The following is an 18336-nucleotide window of genomic DNA, read 5'->3' as shown; positions in this document are numbered from 1 at the left end:
GCGGCGGCTGCTGGCCGGGTGCCCAGTTCTGAATACAGAACTGCCAGCAGCAGCGCGGAAGTAAGGATGGCCTGGTATGGTATTGCCACCCTTACTTCTGTGCGGCTGCCTGCAGAGCTGGGCCCTCAGTCAGCAGCTGCCACTCTCTGGCCACCCAGCTCTGAAGGCAGCAGCACAGAAGTAAGGGTGGCAATATTGTGAACCCCCTAAAATAACCTGTCAATCTCCTGCAACTCCCTTTTGGGTCAGGGCCCCCAATTTGAGAAACGCTAGTCTCCCCTGTGAAATCTGTATAGTATAGGGTAAAAGCAGACAAAAGACCAGATTTCACAGTCCGTAACGCATTTTTCATGGCCGTGAATTTGGAAGGGCCCTAAGCATAAGGCTCTGTAGTCCATTACCAACACCCCAGAGTAACCAGTCACTTGTTAGTATCTGCCCACCATTCAGCAGGGTCAAAAGTCTAATGGTGGCAGGCTGTGCTCACGCCTCCCCTTTCCTTCATCCATGCTCTAAGCTGCGGCCCTGGCTGTGGAACATGAGCCCTCTAAGGCAGGAGCATTCAGCTGGCCAGCACAGTGTGTCACCGTTATAGGCGCATGAGCTACCTCACTGCAGTTAAGAGCATTAACCTCTCACCAGAGCAGAGCAATATGTCACTTCACTGCTGACAAAAGCAGCCATTTGTGCCCTTAACTGGTTTTATTTGGAAGCATCTGAAGGGACATTTTCTATTAGCCTACCCCATTCCAGGAACGTGCTCTTAAAGAAGCCCTAACCTTCCAGATGGTGCAATGAGCCATGTAATGTACCTCTGAAGAATAATAATATTCCGGCCCTTCCACTCTTCTCCTGCCTCGTATATTACCACAACTGAACTCTGTAGCCATAGTGACACAGCTGCTGTAGAGCAGGGTTCATGTCATGCACAAGGCAAATGGTAAGGGCTTGGCTTTCATCTCCAGGGTTAAAAGGAGAATGGGTGAAAAGAAGTCAAGGCACTGCAAGTCCTGTTTTTAGCTGGATGGAGATGTAGGGGACTTGAGAAGAGGGAGAAGCCAATGGAAAGGCAGCAACAAGGGGTGGTCATGGAAACTGATGGCCAAAAGTTACAAATGGACTGGGATGACATTCCAAAGGACGCTCAGTGGGTGGCACTGAAGGAAAGGCACAGAGAGAAATCTGAGGTTCTCAGATTCCTCCTTGACAGACAGACCACTGAATTCTGTCCAGCCAATCTGCTCTTACTTGATTTCAGTTGCCAGGGCTAACGAGTGACTTCTTGGTCCCAACTTGAGACTCCTGCAAAGGGTTTAAAGATTTTCCAAGGGAGGGCACTTAACCTTGTCTGAAAAGTCAGACCCCTTTAAATTGTCTTAAGCCGGACACCCGAACAAAAATAAAGATATAACAGCCTTGTTTGGATTATCGGTAGACATTGAACCTGGGAACTCTGTATCTAAAACCACGAGCTGCTCTTGCCTGACCCGGAGGATCAAGCCTCTAAGCCAGAAACAAGTAGCAAATTCAAACCTATTTTTCAAGTCAGAAACCTACATTATGATGGATGTAAGATGACAGTTCCTACCAGTAGCTTAAGAGTAAAAATCCTTACCAGGACGTTAAGTATCAGAGGGGTAGCCGTGTTAGTCTGGATCTGTAAAAAGTGACAAAGAGTCCTGTGGTACCCTATAGACTAACAGACGTATTGGAGCATAAGCTTTCACGGGTGAATACCCACTTCGTCAGACACAACAGGATGTTGTGATCCCAAACCCAACTATTAAATATTCAGGAAATTCAGTGTTAAGGTTATTAAGGATTGGAAATGCAGAGTTATGGCACCCAGACAACCTTAACTCCAGGCCCACAGTGACTGACAGAGAGGCCCATGGTGTTAGCGTGAATTACAACTAGAGCTGGGAGAAATTTTCCATCCAAAACTTTTTTCACTAAGAAAAGAATGCAGATTAGGAGACACCAAAATGCTTCACAAATTCGTGTCAAATTCACTGACTTGTTTCAGTTAAAAAACTGAAACCCTGAAAAAAAGACCTCCCCAAAATTGAAATGTTTTGATCTGAAACAATTTTTCATTTAAAAATTTACTTCAATCTTATATTTAAAAAGTTTTAAAATGCATAAAAAAGCTCAAAAATGAAGCATTTTATTCAACCAAAAATACATTCTTTCTCCAACTTTTTGGTTAGAAAAACAACAACATTTTGTTTGTTTCAGGTTTACCAGAATTATTTTCCACCCCGATTTTACAGGACAGCCAACAGACTGAAAAATTAGTTACTGACACAGCTCTAGTTACAACTGGTCTCTTTGGCACACCTAGACCCAGGAGTCCTGACAGACTTGACCCCAGCTAAGGTTCTTCCCTCTTTTTAGCAGCTGTACCCAGAGTCTGTTCCAAATATAGCATGGGTTCTTCTTGTGGGAATCAAGACAAAATTGATATGTCAGAAATTCCAACTGCTGGTCCATCTGGTCCATTTTCCCCTCACTGTCAGTGCAGAGAGCTCTTGCTAAGCAGTAAGGTAGACTCAGGTATATACAGTTGATTATATCCTGAGTGTACAGCTAATCTGCCTTGCTTTTAAACCCATCGATTGGAGCTGATCAAAAGTTGGAATGTCTGACATATCAACATTTGCTTTCATTCTGGAACAGGATGAAAAGTTGAAATTTTAAAAAATAATAATTATGGAATGGAAATTCCAAAAAAAAAAAAAATGTAGAAACTTTTCATTTAGACATTTTTGAAAAACATTTTGACATTCCTGAGGGAGCCACATTGCATTGTGTGAGATATAGTCCTCGAGGGAGCTCTGCTCATAGGAGACAACAGGTATCCAAATGACAACACCCATAAGGCAATGAGCTAGAAAAATGCAGCTTTATGTTATTTTTTAATTGATTCAAAATGAAACATTTTGGGTCAATTCAATAAAGTATTCAGATCCGGGTCAAACTAACCCACAACAAATATTTCATTTCAATTTTCCCCAATGGGAAACTGAAAAGAAATATTTCCAGCAGAAAATTTTGATTTTGCAGAAACTTCATTTTCCATTGGGAAAATCATTCAACAGAAGATTCCCAACCAGCTCCATCTTTCATATTTTTTTCATAAAAACAAAGAAATGTTGGGCTTGAAAGGGACCTCGAGAAGTCATCAAGTCCAGTTCCCTGTGCTGTGGCAGGACCAAGTAAACCAGGACCTGGCAGGTATGTATCAATCTGTTCTCAAAATCTTCCAGTGATGGTGATTAGACAGTCTCCCTTCAAAGTCTATTCCAGAGTTTAACTACCATTACAGTTACAAAGTTTTTCCTAATATTGAACGTAAATCTCCCTTGCTGCAGATTAAGCCCATTACTTCTTGTCCTACCTTCAGTGACATGGAGAACAATTGATCACAGTCCTCTTTATAACAGCCCTTAACATATTTAAGACTGTTATCAAGTCCCCCCCTCAGCCTTCTTTTCTCAAGACTAAACATGCCCAGTTTTTCTAACCTTTCCTTACTGGTCACGTTTTCTAGACCTTTCATCATTTTTGTTGTTCTCCTCCAGACTCTCTCTCCAGTTTATCCACACCTTTCCTAAAGTGTGGCACCCAGAACTGGACACTGGACTCCAGCTAGGGCCTCACCAGTGCAGACTAGAGAGGGACAATTACCTCCCCTGTCTTACATATAACACTTCTGTTAATATACCCCAGAACAGGGGTCGGCAACCTTTCAGAAACAGTGTGCCGAGTCTTCATTTATTCACTCCAATACAAGGTTTCACATGCCAGAAATACACTAACATTTGTAGAAGGTCTCTTTCTATAAGTCTATAATATATAACTAAACTATTGTTGTATGTAAAGTAAATAAGGTTTTTAATATCTTTAAGAAGCTTCATTTAAAATTAAATTAAAATGCAGAGCCCCCTGGACCGGTGGCCAGGACCTGGGCAGTGTGAGTGCCACTGAAAATCAGCTCGTGTGCCGCCTTTGGCACCCGTGCCATAGGTTGCCTGCCCCTGTCACAGAATGATATTAGCCTTTTCCATAACTGCAGCACATTGTTGACTCATATGCAATCTGTGATCCACTATAACCTCTACACCCTGTCCAGCAGGACTACCAGCTAGCCAGTTATTTCTCATTTTGTAGTTGTGCATTTGATTTTGCCTTCCTAAGTGAAGTACTTTGCACTTGTCTTTACTGAATTTCATCTTGGTGATTTCAGACCAATTCTCCAGTTTGTCGAGGCATTTTTGAATTTTAATTGTGTGCTTCAAAGTGCTTGAAAACCCTCCCAGCTTGGTGTCATCTGCAGATTTTATACACATATTCTCCACTCCATGATCCACATCATTAATGAAAATATTGGCTAGTACCGAACCTAGGGCTGACCCCTGTGGGACCCCACAAGATTCATCCCCCCAGTGTTCTTTAACCTGTTCTTTCACTATTTTGCCATGGGACTAACATGTGGCTGGATGTTCCTCATTCTTACTCTGCAATTGTGCAATTCTTAGTCAGGTGAGCACTAACTCCACAAGGGGTCTTATGGCCTTCCATAGGCAAGTGCTCACCAATGGGACACAAGACTGCACAAGTTGGCCCTGAGAGAAGTCCTTTCTCCCAGTAGAACATTTAAGGCTTTCTGCTTCTTCATACTGGTACTCTTTTTCAAACCCTATCACTACAAGGTCCTTTCATGTCCATTTTGGGTATCTGGAAATCAAGATCCCTCAGGTAAAAAAAAAAAAAAAAAAGATAAAAACCCAAACCAACCCAAAATCAACTCTGCTTTTTCTCCAGAGCTCTTGCTTTGAACCTGCCAGCCGGACCTGCCCCCACCACTGGACTCTCTCATAAATTACAGCGTATCCAGACTGACACAAATGGGCATCTACCCTCTCCACCCAGGGCTGGCACCTGGTCAAACAGCCTCCTGGAACTCCAGCACAGACGCCCCATTACCCAGTCACTCATTCCCTTTCCTGTTCTCCTCACCACTGACTCCCCTGCCCAAAGCATGGGAATGGCAGCAGGGTCTCAGTCCCCCAGAGGGAGGGGGGAGCTGTGTCTAAGTGTCTCCCTCTGGGAAAATCTTTGCTTAATGGACTTGACACTCTGCTGGGCGAGAGAACACGTTTTGTGTGTCTACGAGACAAATGAGCAAATTACGAGATCTCCAGCCCACTTTATCAATTCCATATTATCCAATGCTTGGAGGCAGCTGGGTCCAAAGGGAAAAAAAAAGCAAAACACCAAACCACAACAGCTCTGTAAAAAAAAGAAATCCACTCCAAGGAAGAGCCTGTGCCCTTCGCGCTGACAGTCACACCACAGAAGATGAGAAGGTAGAACGTTCTAGCTTAGTTCTGTCTTGCCAATTTCTCCTCATCTGCACCCCCAAATGCCCCTCCAAGCCCTACTATGCTTTAGACTGACCTAGCTACATCACTCAGGGGTGTAAAATTTTTCACACCCTAGTGCCATAGTTAAGCTGACCTAATCACCAGTGCCGATGTGGCTACCACCACTCAGGGAGATGGATTACCTCCATCACTGGAAAAACCCCTTCCGTTGGTGTATGTAGAATCCACGCTACAGAGGCACAGCAGCAGCACCATATCTGTGTCCCTAGCACCCATAGCATAGACATGACCCTAGGTAAGTAACTAACAGAGACAGACCAGGAGAATTCTGTGCTGCTGTAAACTGGCACATCTTCACTGAAGTTAATGGAGCCCTGCCGATTTCCACCAGCAGGGGATTTGGCCCTGGATTCATTGCACCTTTCTGGCTATTTTCCCAAGCTGTCCTCTCCCAGGGGCATGACCCCAGGGTTCCGCAGTATCCATTAGTCATCCATTGACTTTAGCGGGAGCAGGAATATGTTGCTTTGTTGGACGCATCTGGCAGATGGATTCCAATGTCAGGAAATGGGAGGCACCAGAAACAGCTATATCCCTGCTCCCACTGACACCAATGGGAATCTTGAATGTCTGAATGGAATGGAGCTAGATAAGAAAGGGGAGGACTTGCAAGCGATGCTTCAACAGTTACACAGCTGCAGCAAGGAGGCCCTTGGAGGTGCATAAATCAAAGAATGCTTTCAAATAGAGAGGAAGAACCAGTGCCGCATAGAACACACACATGCACATGGGTCATCTGGCTTGGGAAAGGGTCCCACAGGCCTGGAGACAATACAGAGGGGCAGAGAGAGGGAAGAAGAAAGGAGGCGTAGAATGGAAGGAGACACAGAGATAGAGGGAGCCCTTGAGGGCAAGGAGAGAAGGCAATGTTGGTCTGCAGAATTAGAACTACCCTGAATACCCAAAGGCAGAGAATAGTGCCCAGAGGTCCCATGCTGCTCCCAGACTCCATCTCTGCAAGGTCTCCCAGGACTAGAGCACTCCCCAGAAGATCCAGTTACAGAATCTCAAGGTCTGGCTCCAACAACTGCACAAAGCCATTTGCCTTTTCTAATCCCACTCACCACAACGGTTGTTTACCAAGGTCACTGTGTGGTTGCAAAGAGGGCTCTTCCCAGCTCAGAAAAATTAGCAAGGGGAAGACCCAGGAGATTCAGTCTGGTCTGTCCCCACCAGGGACCAATGTAGGGTCACCCCTGCACTTCTCTCTATATTTGCCTCCCATTGGACTCTGCAGCAGAGTGTTATTAGTTCACTCACATTGGTCCAGCACTCTGCTCTCAGTTACACTGCTTTAAACTCCAAGTAACTCCACAGAAATCAGTGCAGTGCCGCCAGACTGGCACCAACATCACTGAGATTAGACTCTGGTGCAACACATTAATTATAGATCTATACATGTGAACCCCAAGAACCTGCTTCTGTTGCCCTGTATTTCATAGCATCATCAGTGCACGGTGTGTGTGAACCGCTAACGAATGAGAACAATAAGGCTCAGTTCTGCTCTCAGTCACACCAGTGCAATCCAAATGTCCCTGACTGGAGCTACTCTCGATTTGCACTTTTACTCACTTGCTGCTTTATGTGAAGAGCATCTGCCCTGTAGTGTTTCATGCTCACTTTGCACGGGTGGAAATAACAGCATGAGGTGCAGGGCAACTGAGAATCAGGCCCAGAGCATTCTCAGTAGCAGCGCTAGAGATGTCACCGTTATCCATAGCTCCAGGCTGCAACATCTTAGTCACAGAATTATGATTGCAAGGCAACCAGGGAAGGGGGGCGCAATATGAGATATTATGGGGTGGGAGATAGGCTGGAGAGGAAGGGATTGAGGAATGGGAAAGGGAGCTAATGTTTTATCATTCCCCTGGAGGTTGGCAGAAGGTCTATTCACAGGCGAGAGGAAGAGAATATAAAACAGTGAAAGCATGTTTTGTTTTGCTTTTATTACCTGAGAAAATTGAAGCGAGTCTGAATATATCAGAGAGACGAGAGGTGACCGGCTCGTAAGGGGAAGCTTCATAAAATTCTTCTCCTGGAGTAGGGGAAAAAAATAAAATAAAAGAGATTGAAACCCCGCACTGAATAAACCCAACAACCACCCATGCTATTACTGAGCTGCCCCCCCAAGCCACTGTGGGGGAAGCCGGTCATAAGGCACTAAGGGGATTAGGTGCTAAATCTCACTGAATTTCAGCTGGATCCAGCCACGGAAATTCCTTTGACTCCCCTACAAATCCTATTCATCCTGGAATGTTCGACCATTTCATTTCTGCAGAGCTGGTCAAAAAAATGTGACCATAAAAATTTGCCCATAGGAAAATGTAATTGTCAAAATTGACACTTTCCCCACAGGAAAATGTCAATTTCACCAAAGCTTTTTGATTTCCTCTTTCAGTAGAATTGAAACAAACGTTCGTTGCAAATGGACACTTCAAAACTAAATGAATTTTTTTTTCAGTTCAAAACATCTCATTTTGGCATGTCGATCAAAAATGTTGACGTTTTCCCAGATTCAAAACTTTGGGGGATTTTTTACCCCTGCTTTGCAAAAACTGTCAGTATTTTGACAGTACCTTCTGATTCAGAACAGAAAGTTATTTCAACATGTCAAAATTCTCCCCTCACCCCTGAATAGCTCTAGCTCAGGGCTTAGCCTTTGTTAGAATTATGGCTGATTTTGAGGGGGAAAGAAAAGGCATTTCCAACCTTGAATTGTATTGTTAAGCAGCTCCCTGCAGTTCCTAGTATCATTGGGTCCCTATTTAGATAATTATACAGCGCTCAGCACAATCATGTCATAGCTCCTCCCAAACATTAATGAATTTACCTACAGAGCCCTGCTATAAATCTGTTGTCATCCTCATTGTACAGATGGGGAAATTGAGGCACCGAGAGGGTGTCTCTGTGTGTGTGTGAACGCAGCAAAGTCATCTTGTAGCAGAGCTCAGAACAGAACCCAAGTCTCTTGACTCCAAGCCCATCTTCTCACAAACACTTTCACACATGGCAGAAAGGTGTATATTTGTGGGGAGGGGGGAAGAATTTGGGTGAATATTTTAATTACAATGTCAAATGTTTTGCTTCCAAGACCTTCACTGGGGTTTAATAACCCAAATCTACAGACCCAAAACAGGCTCAGCAGAATGCAACAGCCCCTTGCTAACATAACTCTGCCAAACACCATGGCATATTAATCCTTGGAGGACTGGTATGCAGAGAGCTCAAGAGCTTGTGGCTTTTCTCGAGGGTAGCTTCACATCTCCATGGAACTGAGTGAACCCACCAGTATGACCAGTATATATAAAACACCACACTAGGTGCCAAAGCTTGGGAGCACTCCCATTGACTTTAACAGGGTCAGATTTTGGAGAATTGCTCTCCAGGGCAATGAGCCCATTACTAAATTGTCTTCAAGCACCTCCAGGAGAGATACAAAAATTAGCTCCAGGTGATGATCTCTCTTGCACGCACACACACCTGTGCACACAAATTTCTAAACCAAACTGCACCCCTAAAGAGCAGCCATCAGCAAAGTCAAGAATGGGACAAGTTGTATGGGCCATGAAAGCATTTGTTCTTCTTAAGGAGAGATTCATGAAAGGACCATTAATATCAGTCCTGGACCCTGAACACTCCCATTGTGCAGGGGCTCTTGCTAGAGAGACAGAAAAAAAAAAATCAATGGAAGGCCACTCCGAGCTCCCAGCAGAAGACTGACCAACAGCCTCGTGCATCGGTTTCCACTGTACTTAGCCATGCTTTCAGTGAGCTCCCGGCACATCTCTGTGGATTGGGAGAGACCCAGGCCTTTTGGAGAGGGCCTTTCTGAAGACATTTCCTGCCTGAAGGAAGGGTTGGCAGATGCTGAAGTGCCCACCCTCCTGATAAGTGAGCTGAGGTTGCAGTGGAGGGCTTAGGAGCAGATGAACTGCCACGCCACACATGGTCCCATAAACCAAGGAGGACACTGGGTCTAACCACACTGCCCGCACTGGCTCCCTGGAGGTGGAGGCTAGGCTGGGGCTGGCTCCCTTCCAAGCTAGCTCTCTGCTGATCAGCAAAGGGGAATTCTCCAGGAAAGGGAAAGATGATTAAACAGAGCAGCCTATTTCCAAACACAGCAGGCAGGCCCAGAGCCTGCTCTGGGTTACATCAGTACAGACCATTGTCTTTGGGGGGCAGTGACGCTGGCGTAGCTGAGAGGAGAATCTGGTCCTGTCTGTCCAAACCAGTACTAGGAGCTGTGGTGCTAGAGTGGGGGGGGTGCCTTGCAGATAAGGCACGGTACCAGAACTCTGGGGAGCTGGGTTCAATCCCTGGCCTGGCCACAGACTCCTTATGTGACCTGGAGCAAAACATAGAAAATCTGATCCTTAAAAGGTGTTTAGCTGCCTAACTCCCATTGCAATCAAGGAGAGTTAGGTGCCCAAATACCTTTTAAGAATACAGGCCTTAATCTCTCCATGTCAGCAAAGCAGGAATGATCATCTTTCCTTCAACTGTTTGGACTGTAAGCTCCTGAGGCGGGGACTGTCTCTTGCTATGTGTATGTATAGGGTGACCAGACAGCAACTGTGAAAAAAACAGGGCAGGGGGTAATAGCCACCTATATAAGAAAAAGTCCCAAAAAACAGGACTGTCCCTATGAAAATGGGACATCTGGTCACCTTATGTATGCGCAGCCCCTGCCACAATACAGCCCTGATCTCAAATGGGGCCTGTGGGCGCTGCTGTAACACCAAATTACAGCTAGCTACTTTTCACTGTGGTCATCGGCTTGCACCCATCACAACAGACCCAAGAAATAATCATGAGGCTCTCCAAGCACTTGGCGATCACTGCTGAATTCATCCTCCCCACTCCTTGCCAGGAAAGTATGTATTATTCATCTCTATTCTACATTACCCACACCACATGCAGTCAACAGAGACTGACTCCACCACCTCCAGTGGCAAAGCACAAGCCTCAACCACTTGAGCTAAAGGAGTCACTATTAACTAGCAGCAATAACAGGCTCTTATCCTCGAGGTGGGGCAGCCACTGGCATGAGAACACAACATGATTTGGCAGAGCATACAGAGGGGAAAGTGAAGCATGAAGGGATGGGTATGGACGGGTGACTCTACAGCAAACCAAGCCATGGGGTTGGGAATGACAAGTGGGTGTCAGGAGTGACAGAGGACCTCCAAATTCCACCTTCTGCCTGGTTTCAGGTGTACAGATGTGAAAAGAACTGACTCTTTTTGGTTCACTAGGGATTCCAAAATGTTTGTTTTGAGCTGAACCAAAACTTTGAGCAAATCAAAACACAGCTTGCTTTTGAAACATTTGAGTTTTGCCTTTACCATCCTTAAACTGCTTTGATACTAAAATAAAGAATTTTGAAACAGTCACTTCAAAGCAAAACACAAACATCGAGATTTTTCACATTTTTTTTAACAAAACAAACCTCACAATCTGTCAGCTTTGGTAGACCATACAGATGGTGAAGTAAGGCATGGAGGATTCAAATCAACCCTGATCTGAGCAGCTGCAACTCTTTGAAATCAATGGAAGTTCCATCCTCTTGTGCCAGAGCTGATTTTGCTCAGATAGTTCAAGTGATTTGCTCACTGTTCTCAAAGGCAGAGCCAAAATCAGAACACAGGAGTCCCAATACGGGGTTCCCTGCTTGCTCCCTAACATCAACACACACCAACATCCACACTCTCGGATCTGCTTTTTCTTTCTCTCTCTCTTCAAATTCAAATTTGCAAGGCTGATCTGGAGTAAGGCTACATGCACAAAAAAGGGGGCCTTCTCCTCATAAGACAAGTGCTGGGATACAGGCCTTTACCACCAGGTCATGGATTCAAATCCAACCTAGGTCTATAGTGATCAAAAGCAATTACTCCCATGAGATTTATGTGATGTAACTTGAGTGGGATTCAATTTCAGTCCTAGTGTTTTAAATTATTGGTATGATAGTATTTACAATTCCACATCAAGCTCAGGGCTCCATTGCCCCGGGTGCTGTACAAATAGAAAGTAAAAGATACCTCCTGCCCCAGAGAGTTTACAGTGTCACTAGGTAAGACAAAACAGAATCTGTTCCCATCTGTAGGGTGGGAATAAGACACAGGGAAACAAAGTGACTTGCCCAAGTCACACAGGGAGTCGGCGACAGAACCAGAAACAGAACCCAAACTTCCAGAGTCCTAGTCCAGAGCCTTAACTATGAGACCATCTTTCCAACAGCCAGACCTTACCTCCACAAGAACACTCATCATGCTAATTGTCCTATCTTAGACTCGGTTGCCCTCTCGCTCCTGGGGGTAGGGAGGCCTCTCTTTCTCTCTCTCAAGTGAAGGGGAACATGGAGGGAGCTTGCTCTAGCCCACAGGTGATGCACCTGTTCTGTGGATGAACAGAGATCTCACACAGTGACCCATCAGTTAGTTCCCTTGACAGGGAGGATGCTCAGCCAGAGCAGGAGGAGACAGGAGGCTTCTGTTTTTAAAAAGATGTACAAGCCTCCTAACAGACTGTGGCCCATGCCCACTTTTCTAGGCTCTTCTGGATCATTCAGGATATTATTAGCCTGAGCGAGGCTGCTTTTGTCCCCCATAACTAAGAAGCCACTCAAAACCTTCTGCGGGAAAAGAGGCCGATTAATGGGGAGGAAGCAATCAGGCAGGGCTGGCTCCCCTTCCAGCAGCTCCTCCATGGACGGTTATAAATGCATTTCACTACAGGAAATCCTTCAAAAGGATCACGAGGCAAAATTGGTTGTCAGGAAGCTGGGATTGAGCCACTCTCCTTTCCTGCTGCAGAGCAGAAACAAGATTGGGATGAGACCCGGATAGTGGGGAGATCAGCAAGAGGAGAGAGAGAGGCTCCAATAGCTTTCACCGCCATTTGGTGGCCTCTGAGAAATGAATTGGTGGGTCTCAGTCCACTTCCCCCAGCCAGGTGTCTTCATGGCATGAAGGGGCTAGAGAAATAACTCGTGCTTAGACAGCACGAGCGACAACAGCACAGCTATTGCGCTGTGAGCTGAAACATAAGCCCACAGATTGTGTTATGGTCGCACCGGCCACTCCAGACCTCCCCATCTCAACTGAGCCCAAGTCACCTCAGCTCAGACATGATACAGTCAGTCTCCCACAAGCTATCCCATGGCCTCACTCTCTGTCCACCTACCTCACCTCCACTGCCCAGGGACCAACCTGGCCGAAGCCACCCGGAGTACACATTACACACCACAGACCCGCCGTCCCCAGTTCCAAGCTGTTCCCATGGTGACCAGCTCCTTTCGGCAATGGACACCTGCCCTGTCCACTGAATGTGCTTTGTGAGGAGTCCCACGATTGGGTACCTAGCAGCAGGAAGAAGGTATCAATAGCCTTTTGAGAGGGGGCAGCAGTGCTGCAGGCCCACAAGAGAAACCAGAGGCGCCTGCTGGAATTAGAGACCACGGACTGACCTCCTGGAGGTGATCAAAGCACACTGAGAGGAGCCTCAGTGATGTGAGAGAACGGAATTCCAGCCTCCAGGCTGGAAAGGAGAAGAGCAGGAAGAACACAGAGAAAAGGCAAGCTACAAGGCGGCAACGTCGTCTAGTGCATAGAGCACTGGACTGGGGACTCAGGAGACCTAAATGCTATTCCTGGCTCTGCCCCAGACCCTGCTTTGTGTCCATGGGGGAGCTGCTTCTCTCTGTGCCTTCTCTTCCCACGTCTGCCCTAGCTAGGGTGACCAGACAGCAAATGTCAAAAATCAGGACAGAGGATGGGGGGTAATATGAGCCTATATAAGAAAAAGACCCAAAAATCGGGACTGTCCCTATAAAATCGGGACATCTGGTCACCCTGGCTCTAGCTAGACTGTGAGAGTTTTAGAGCAGAGGCTGTCTCTGACTATCTTGGTTGATGCCTCTGCTACAGTACTACAAATGAATATTGAAAACAACAACAACAACCTCACCCTCCTCATGTGTTATTTTGGCCTGTTACCACAGGCTGGTGAAACTGAAAGGCCATTAAAAGAAAAGGAAACACTTACGCTCATCCTGTAAGAGTCCCTCGTTTAAATCGTGCCAACACGTTCACCGTGCTGGGTTTGCTAATGCTCTGATGACGAATGGCACCTTTATTAAAGTGTGTTTAGGAAACACTAACCTCTCTCTATATTGCTTTGCCAATGCAATAAATAATTAAACACTGGCTGAACCTTGCTGCTCGCTAGGAAAATTACCCAGTATTAAAAGAGGATCAAACGTCCCCTAAGCTGGCTGAGAAGCAATTAACCTCTGGGAAAGGCACTGGGGTGAAACCAACCTGGCTTAATGCTGGGGACTAAGCTGCCATGCACCAGGACAATCCAAAACTTGCTCACTTGGAAAGGTGAGTGGAGGGCAGTCTATTGGCGAGATGCATTGTGGGAGAATCGAACCTCTCTAAAGCATCACATATTGGCAGAGCCAGAGACAGGATACTGGCTAGATAGACCACTCTGATCCAGTGTGACAGGTGGGGGATTACTTCATTGAGAGATCTAGTTATGGAAGGAGATGGGATACTGGACCATGTTGCCCAGAGGTCTGCTGCACTACAGTGAGTCTACCTGCAAAGTGAGGTCTCTGAAACAAGATGGGATATTGTATGATGGCTTTGGATGGTCCTGCAGCAGCTCCCTGCTATTCTGGTCCTGGATTCCCCACACAGCTCTGCCAATAGCCCTCTATGCTGAGCATCAGCACAACCTTGTACAGATGGTCTGTTACCTACTGGTTAGACCACAGGAGTGGAGTCAGGAGTCATTCTGGGTTCTATTCCTGGCTTCCCCACTGACTCTGTGCATGAATTTGGGCCCTTTGGCCTTGTCATCACAAGAGGAAAAGGTGTGTTCTTACCCCATTAGCTAATATGTGGTAACGGAAGGTAAAATCTGAGTGAAGGCAAAGTCATGCAATTCTCACATGAGTTAACAGGTTAAGGTAAACCTAGCATCCAGGCCAGAGTCACCATCTCACGCTGCTAACCTATGTGAAAGCTACAGCCTGCCTTCCAACACATGGTAAGAACACACCCCTTCTGTGCCTTAGTTTCTTTTGGTGCCTCAGTTTTCTGCTCTGTGAAATGGGGCTAGTATTCTTCCCTCCCTCCTGAAGGTGTTGCTAGGCTAAATTCATTCATGAGTGCACAGCCTTTTGAAATTGCTGAATGCACGGTGCTGTGGGGCAAATCACCATTAAGTAGAGATTCCCGCTTCCAGCCTGGCTTTTTTGCCATCCAGCAGCAGAGCTGACCTAGAGGCTAGGGTTTACCTCCACCAGCTGACACATGTTAAAACTACAACTTGCCTCATCTTCACTTGCAATTTAACATCAGAAAAAAGTGTGTTTTAACCAAGCGTGGGTGAAGGTCTAAGGGAGTCACCAAGGGCCAAAGTTTTCAGAGTGCTTTTGGAAATCTGGTCCCAATGTCAATTGCACACAGACTTACAACACTTTCAATAACTGCAAACCTCTGGGTGGACACACTTATTCCAGTTTAAAAGCTGGTTCTATTGGTTGAGCTTACCCCTGTACCTTTACCAACACCCTAAAACAACACAAGCCCAGTTTAACCTAACTAAAGAGTGTTCACACACAGAGTTTCACTGATTGAACTAAACTAGTTTAAAAATCACAGTGACAGTTGAACAAATGCCACTTTGTGGGTAGGCTGCATTCTATTCTACCTCCAGCCTGGAGCCGCCGGGGAGCCACCTCTGGAAGAGAGACCCGTGTAAGGAAGAGGAATGCTATGGTTTTGGTTGCGCTGCATGGTTAGAAAGAGGAACTATTTCCCTTTCACTCCCTGCCACACTCCCTTGGCTCTTAATTACATGAGGAAAAGAAATTAATTTTTTTCACTTGCAGGATACACCCCTATGACACTCTCTCCCCCCTGACCTCCTTTCATTCTCTTTCTCCTGTTCAGCTCTCTCTGCTTTACCCTTCCTTCCCTCTATTTTTCCTCCCTCCACCCCACAATCAGGCCCAGACTTTCAGCTGAGCTCAGTTCCCACTGAGGCACCTAAATAAGGGCTGGGTTTTTTATGGGACCTTCTGTATGTTGAATCTACTGGTCACTCCTTTCAGGTGCCCAAGCAGGAGCCTTCGGGTACAGAGCTTTTTGAAAAATCTGGCTCTGAATCTTTAATGAGGCAGCCTGGTCCAGCAGCTGATGCATCTGACTAGGAGTCAAGAGACCTGTGGGCTAGTCCTAGCTGTGCCACTGACTTGCTGTGTAACCCTGGGGAAGTCATTTAATGTTCTCTGAGTCCATTTCCCCACCCATCTTTAAAATGGGATCAGCATCATGGGCAAACGTATTAAGGGAAAGCTACAGAGCTCGCTACGGATAGGGCTGGACATGTCTTGGCTGGCTCGTTATTGAGGGACAGCAAGAATAGATGATGTACCTCTGTCTGGAAAAGATCATCCAGGAGGCAGCCCAGGTGCAAGGGAAATGGAAGGGAGGAAATTTGCTTGCTACAAAGAGCAGCCTCGTGGCAGCTGGGATTGAGGCAGACTCAGGCTCATTCTAGTCACCAGTGACACTTTTTCACATATCACAGAGCAACCAACTGAGGGATACTCAGAAATGACTGGCAGCCCCTGCTCGATGCAGACCCAGGACGGAAATGACCAGGGTGACTACAGACTCAGGATTGAGGGGCATGGGCAAAGCTGTGTGAAGGAAGCTTGCCAGCATCTGCCCACCATACACCAAATTCCAGCCAGCTCTCCCAGCCCCTCAGGTATGGGGGGGTTCCCAATTCCACACCCTAGCACAGCCAGTCAGCTGAGCCACTGATTGGGATGTGATAGCGAGGGGAGGGGAGGGCCCCTGACTTGCTGATGTCGGGAGAGGAGGGATGGGAAGAGGCAGCTTCCTCCTCCTTCCCTTTGATGAGGAGGAGAGAGTAGATAATCCTCACTTCAGTAAACAAACTGGTCCAGCACTGGCAAAATCCAATTTCAATTACCTGCATTGCTCCCCTCTCTGATTTACACCCTCACTGGCCTGCAGTCACAGCTGCCTCTGGTGTATCTCGAGGCAGTTCGTTTATGGAAACAGCCAGCTCCGAGATCCCCTCATGTCCTTCCCACTGCTCTCACTTAACCCCCGCCCTTGCCAGAGAATGAGCCATATTAAGGAGGTGTCTGGTTTTCTCCTGGACTTAGGGCAGCTGAGACACTGCATGTGGGGCTTTAGTACAGCCTACAGCCTGTTCCTGGCACATGCACGCATCAAAGGTCCGTAAAGAGTCAGCCAAGCCTAATGGCCAAAGCAATAGCTTGGGCATCAGGAACTCCTGAGTTCTAGTCCTCTTCCTCACTCTTCTTTTTGGGGAAACTGAGGCATGGAGAGCAGACGATCAGTTCCATCCTGAACTATAGAAGGGCTTCTGCACTCACAGGGGCTGAGGCTGGAATCATAGTGTAACAGATACAGGACTACTGAAAGCTTCTTGTCTAGAACAGGGATCCAACCCTAGCCGTCTTGCTCCCCGAGCACAGGCCCCAGCTACTTGAGCTAAAGGAGAATCTGTGGCACACAGCTGGGCAGGTCCAACACCACCCAGCAGCAGTGGCACATATCACTGTTAGAACAATCCTTTCTGCACTTATATAGCCTTTTGCACCCGAGGATCTCAAGACACTTTACAGAGAAGAGGAAGGAACTTGTCCAAGGTCACTCAGTGAATCAGTGGCAGAGCCAAGAACAGGAGCCAGGGCCACAGTTTGCCCTCACTGATGCCAACGTAGGTATGAAGCAACTCCACTAACTCCAGTGCAGTTGCCATAATCCAGGCTAGAACAGAGCAGAAGACAACAGGAAGATGCGAATTCCCAGAGACAGCGAGCAAGGGGGTGAGGTGCCTTTCCCGCCTGGCAAGCCAGGGCATCCACTGGACACAGACAGGCAGGAGCCAATACAGTGCAGAGGAGGGAAATGCTCTGCAAGCAAGGCCTGGGGGACACTCATATAGATACACCAAGACTAGACTGACAGCCCGGAGCCTGCTCTGAGAGGGGAGCAGGCAAACAGCCCACGCAGAGGCACCAGCTGGAGACCTGGCCCTCTGACCCCACTAACGCAAACTGCAAATTAACTCCCTGCTCTCTGCACGATGGGGTCCCCTCTTCGTGACCTGTCTCGATGCCCCGACGTGTCTTCTCATTACACCCCAATCTGCTCCAGTGTATGCGGCCCCTTCCGGAGTGAGGCTGCCTGGGATCAGCCAGGCATTCGCAGCTTGGCTATGAAAAGACATCCGCACCAGAGAAGAGCCCAGCCCCACATTCATCTCACCCCCATCAACCCCTGTTCCAGCCCAGTCTGGTTCTTGTGAGGATGCTCCTTCCAGAATACTAATCAGATGTTTAACATGGAGAGGGAAGCAGTGACAGAGCTAAGAGAGCTGCCGGGCTCCAGGACTGCCCTCTGCATTGGTGCAGCTCTCCGAGCTCTCAGCCCCTATCGTTGGCAATGGCGGTGGAGGTGTCTGCAAGGACTAGGAAGCCTCATGGGCTCTCCAAGTCTGGAAAATTCCCAAGGCAGGGGTGGGATGTGCCTGAGTCTAGAGGACGAGAGTCTGGGAAAGGGGGATGGTGAGAAAGAATCTAGAGGAGGAAAGTGGAGAAAAGGAGGAAGAGTCTGCAGGGGAAGGGGAGAGTTTGGTTCTTTCTTTCCCATCCCCACCCATCAGTTTGGCTTCTGTTTGATAATGAATGAGGGGAGAGATCTACCTGGGATCTAAACACTGAAACCTTGGCGGTTAAAAACTGAGACATGTCAGTCCAAGACAGCCCTGCTGATACCCCTCCAGCTTTACCCAGGCTCACACC

At 47.1% G+C, this 18336-nt stretch overlaps 1 protein-coding gene across 3 annotated transcripts in view; it reads right to left on the bottom strand.

The window, feature by feature from the left end:
- Positions 1-18336, bottom strand: part of GFRA2 (GDNF family receptor alpha 2) — a 102831-nt gene that overhangs the window by 67884 nt on the left and 16611 nt on the right. For 2 of the 3 annotated variants that reach the window (XM_032800917.2, XM_032800918.2), the window contains exon 3: positions 7402-7485. The exons of the other annotated variant lie outside the window; for it this stretch is intronic. In XM_032800917.2, coding sequence (XP_032656808.1) covers positions 7402-7485 — 84 coding nt within the window. The remainder of the gene's footprint in view (positions 1-7401; positions 7486-18336) is intronic. 3 annotated transcript variants of the gene reach the window in all.

Source organism: Chelonoidis abingdonii, chromosome 2 (assembly GCF_003597395.2).
Source record: "Chelonoidis abingdonii isolate Lonesome George chromosome 2, CheloAbing_2.0, whole genome shotgun sequence".
Lineage (NCBI taxonomy): Eukaryota > Metazoa > Chordata > Testudines > Testudinidae > Chelonoidis > Chelonoidis abingdonii.
Note: the sequence above shows the minus strand (reverse complement) of the source record. Positions and strands in the feature narration are given on the sequence as shown.